General features: G+C 45.0%; 1 protein-coding gene across 1 annotated transcript; it reads right to left on the bottom strand.

Annotated features, from left to right (window-relative positions):
* Positions 1–213: 213 nt before the first annotated feature.
* Positions 214–3,559, bottom strand: AK88_00619 (uncharacterized protein; the record flags this gene model as incomplete). Its single annotated transcript, XM_012478267.1, has 14 exons — positions 214–328; positions 475–634; positions 838–879; positions 959–1,073; positions 1,196–1,235; positions 1,340–1,427; positions 1,522–1,762; positions 1,998–2,065; positions 2,201–2,284; positions 2,504–2,569; positions 2,690–2,812; positions 2,929–2,989; positions 3,123–3,184; positions 3,376–3,559. The coding sequence occupies 14 exons, from the start codon at positions 3,557–3,559 to the stop codon at positions 214–216; spliced, it is 1,449 nt and encodes a 482-aa protein (XP_012333690.1).
* Positions 3,560–3,748: the final 189 nt, after the last annotated feature.

Here is a 3,748-nt window from a genome sequence, read left to right as displayed (position 1 = left end):
CCCATTTTTTTTCTTTTTTTTTTTTTTTTTTTTTACACACACATGTGAAGTAAAATAGGGAGAGGGGGGGTTGGAAAGAAGTTCACATTGTGTGAAGGAATTCTCCCTCTCCGATTCTACACTGCGTGGTGAGACACTCCTCTGCTGTCACACGCATTTCACATGAATGTCGAATGAATGTCACATGAATGTCGAATAAATGTCACATGAATGTCACACGCATCTCACTTGAATCTCCTCCGGCTTGCAAAAGTCCATGGAAAACGTATCGAACTGTATCCTATCGTTGGGGGTGACAACTATGGGGTGTCCCCTCGTGTGGATGAACCTGTGAAAGGGAGAGTGAAGGCAGCAAGGTGGGGGGAGGGGAACAGATGGGCCGACCAAATCACCACACACATGGGTATGGAGTAAACACGTAGAAGAAGCATCGCTGTTGAAAACTTCCCCTCCAAGGTGTGGTAAGTCTCTTACCAAGCCAAGCCAAGGTACAACTTCCTCCACGTGAAATGAATATACTTTTGTTCAAATTCTTCTGACTTAAAATCAAACAGGAGATATTCCAAAATTTTTCTTCTAATGAAATGAAACTTTCCATCGATGTCGCCCATCCTCATTTGGTTGATATACATCCCTAAGGGGGGGAGGGCACGACGCGCGCGTAGAGTCAGTGGTTTGTGTGTGGCTGTGATTGGTGTTGACTCGTCCTCTCTTCAGGGATGATCTTCATTTCGTCTTTTTTTTTTTTTTTTTTTTTTTTTTTTTTTTTTTTTTTTTTTTTTTTTTTTTTTTTTGTCAACTGTACTAGCCGATCTGCGCTTCGAAACTCGGACTTACCCAAAGGCATTCCGTGCCACTCGCTGGGCCACGTGTCTTCACCTGTGTAACGCGTAGCGGCATATGTGCGGCGGACAACATGTAGCGTGAAATGTGTGTAACGCGCGGCGGAGGCACTCACTCGGAACGACGAACGACGGATCCACAAGGTTAAAATCGACGAGGTCCAACTTGTTCTGTCCTTGGTCCGTCTTGAACCTCTCGTACCTCTCTCTGTTCAAGTCGTAGTACAAGTCCTGGCGAAGACGTGGAAGGAAAAGTTCAGTGGGAACCCATTTTATATGCTTGAGAGGAGATCACACGTCCATTGGACCAACTAGTGTATGTACACACAGGACGCTCTTGTGAAATTCCTTACGTTGAAATAGACAAGGGCTTCTACGAAGTCACCAAAGGACCTGCGACGGGGCGGCACATGGCGTGAACGAAGGAAAAAATGAAGAATAAATGAAGCCCCGCCGAAATGGCTACATTGGTAGGGTTCGCAAAAAGGCAGGGGGACACGGACCATTTGTCGAAGTCATACGCGTGGGCTCCTTCCGTCTCCTTCCGCGTGTACAGCAAGAATTTTTTTTCTTTCGGGTTCAGCTCTGAAAAAAAAAAAAAAAGGGTACACAGTGCGTTAGTCAATTGCGGCAGATCGCCAACCGATCGCTCGAATGGATGACCGAATGCAAGGTGTACCGTTCGAAAGGGAAGGTCTGCCGTTGACAAAGAAATCATACTCAGCCCCGTGAGTCCTCTTATACTTCAGCACAAATGAAATGTAATCATCCACGTCCTTATCATTATGGTTGTTATATATATGTTCATAGTAGAAATTATAATTGGATTTGAATGTCTCGTCCTGTTTTAGCTTTTCCAACACCTCTTTCACTATTCCCTTTTTCCTTGTGGCTTTGTTTGAATAGGTGGGGAGGACGTTCTGTTGAAGGAGCAAAATTGTGCCAAGTGGGGGAACATGGTTCAGCGATATTGTTGCACGGAGAGATCGTGGTGGTGAAAGGCCTGTCGACTTTCATACATGTACTTTTGTTAATGCGCATTGGACGGTCCAGGTGGCTTCCTTTTGTCCCATTTTTGTCCTTTTTTTTTTTTTTTTTTTTTTTTTTTTCCTTTTTTTTTTTTTTTTTTTTTTTTTTTTTTTTTTTTCTGCTGACCTGTTCAGCTATTTTTGGAATGAACTTGTACGACGCGAGAAAGTCCTTCACGTCTTCGCCCCCCTTGTCTGGAGTGGTGATGTGACGAAGCGGTGATGTGAAGAAGCGGCGATGTGAAGAAGCGGTGATGTGAAGAAGCGGTCGAGTGGTGACGCGGTGATGTGAAGAAGTGACAACGACACGTCGCGTGTCCGCGGGCATACCCTTCGACTTTCTAACGTAAAGAGAGAACAGTTCCTTCCTGACCTCCTGCCGCTCATCAAAGTCGTAATGGACGTTTTCCTCCGCTGCACGGGTGATTAAAAAAAAAAAAAAAAAAAAAAAGGACAGGGATGGAAAGATAAAGGAGGACATAATATATAGGCAGGCAACTTCTCTTAAAGAGAGGAGTATAATTTGACGAAGCCTCCACTTGTGCTAACGATTTATACTTCCTTGCAGAGTGGGGGTTGTTTTTTTCCTCAATAGAGGGGGGACTTTTTTTTTTGTGTGTGTGTAAAACTTACTGGACAAATTTGACATTGTTGTTATTTCTGCGTCGTCCTTTTCGAAGTCCTGCATTTCGGCTGGGCCTGCGGAAGGGACGCAAGAGGTGCATCAGGTGTGGTAATAAATAAGTGGGTCCACACACCGTGCCGCATCCACGCGACAACGTCATCACGTCATCACGTCATCACGTCACCGCTGCTCACTAAATATGGTCTCCAGAGGGAAGTTCATCTTTTTAAGAACAAAGTAAATGTACTTCTTCTTCTTTTCGCTCTTCTCCTTTTTTATGTCCTGGAGCTTCTTCCAAAGTTTAAAATGTTTTAAGTCTACCGTTGGGGGGGGGGGGGGGGGGGGGGGAGGAGGACAGGCAGGACGTGCACAAAGAGGTGTGTGCATACAAATGTACGCATGTAAGACTATCCGATTTACTATACCAACTCACCTTCATTGTCCTGCGATTTCAAGACGTAATTCTCCGGGACGACCATGCTGTTATGTTCTTTCTTTGAAGATAAAAAAAAAAAAAAAAAAGGGGGGAGTGGGAACTTGTGACCGATGCAGCTACGTTTTGGAGGACGCCCCGTCCACACGAGCAACACATATTCGTTCATTGAAAGAGAGGGTTGCCTCATTTACCTGAAACTCCATCAGAGCTAACACGATCAAGTTAATCGTGGAAATGTCTTTCTGCGTGACGACTATGGGGGGGGGGGGGGGGAAGGGTAGAGAAAGATACAATTAAGTAGAAGAAAAAAAAAAAAAACAAAAAATGATCGCAATGACGACAACAACAACAATAATAATAATAAACCGTGACGTCCCGTCTGCATTGTCGCGCCATTTTTTTCTCCTTTTTTTTTTCCCCCGTTCGCGCATAAATATGATTTACCATCTTCAAAAACTATGCTTTTCTTCCTGGCCCGAATTCTTTTTTTCCTCCTGGGTACGGCATACTTGGCGTTGTTGCTCTTGTGTGTAATGTAGGAGGGAACAGGCACGCAGACTTTGGTGTGTGCTTTGGGTATTTTACTCAGGAGGACACAGAACAACGTAAGGGGCAAGATGCTGCGCATGATGTGGGTGAGAAGCGGTGGGGAAAAAGCTACACACCGCTAGGAGGTAACCTCTAAAATGGATGCTTCTCCGATGGGTGGCTCTTCACCCCAACCACGAGACGAAAAAGGAGCATCTGGGCAACTGCGCTAAGGAGAGCAAATGGAATGATACACTTGTGGAAGTATATACAGGAGCCACATGCACGG

This window comes from Plasmodium fragile, assembly GCF_000956335.1.
Source record: "Plasmodium fragile strain nilgiri unplaced genomic scaffold supercont1.5, whole genome shotgun sequence".
NCBI lineage: Eukaryota > Apicomplexa > Aconoidasida > Haemosporida > Plasmodiidae > Plasmodium > Plasmodium fragile.
The sequence above is the reverse complement of the archived record's forward strand: the minus strand, read 5'-3'. Positions and strand labels throughout refer to the sequence as shown.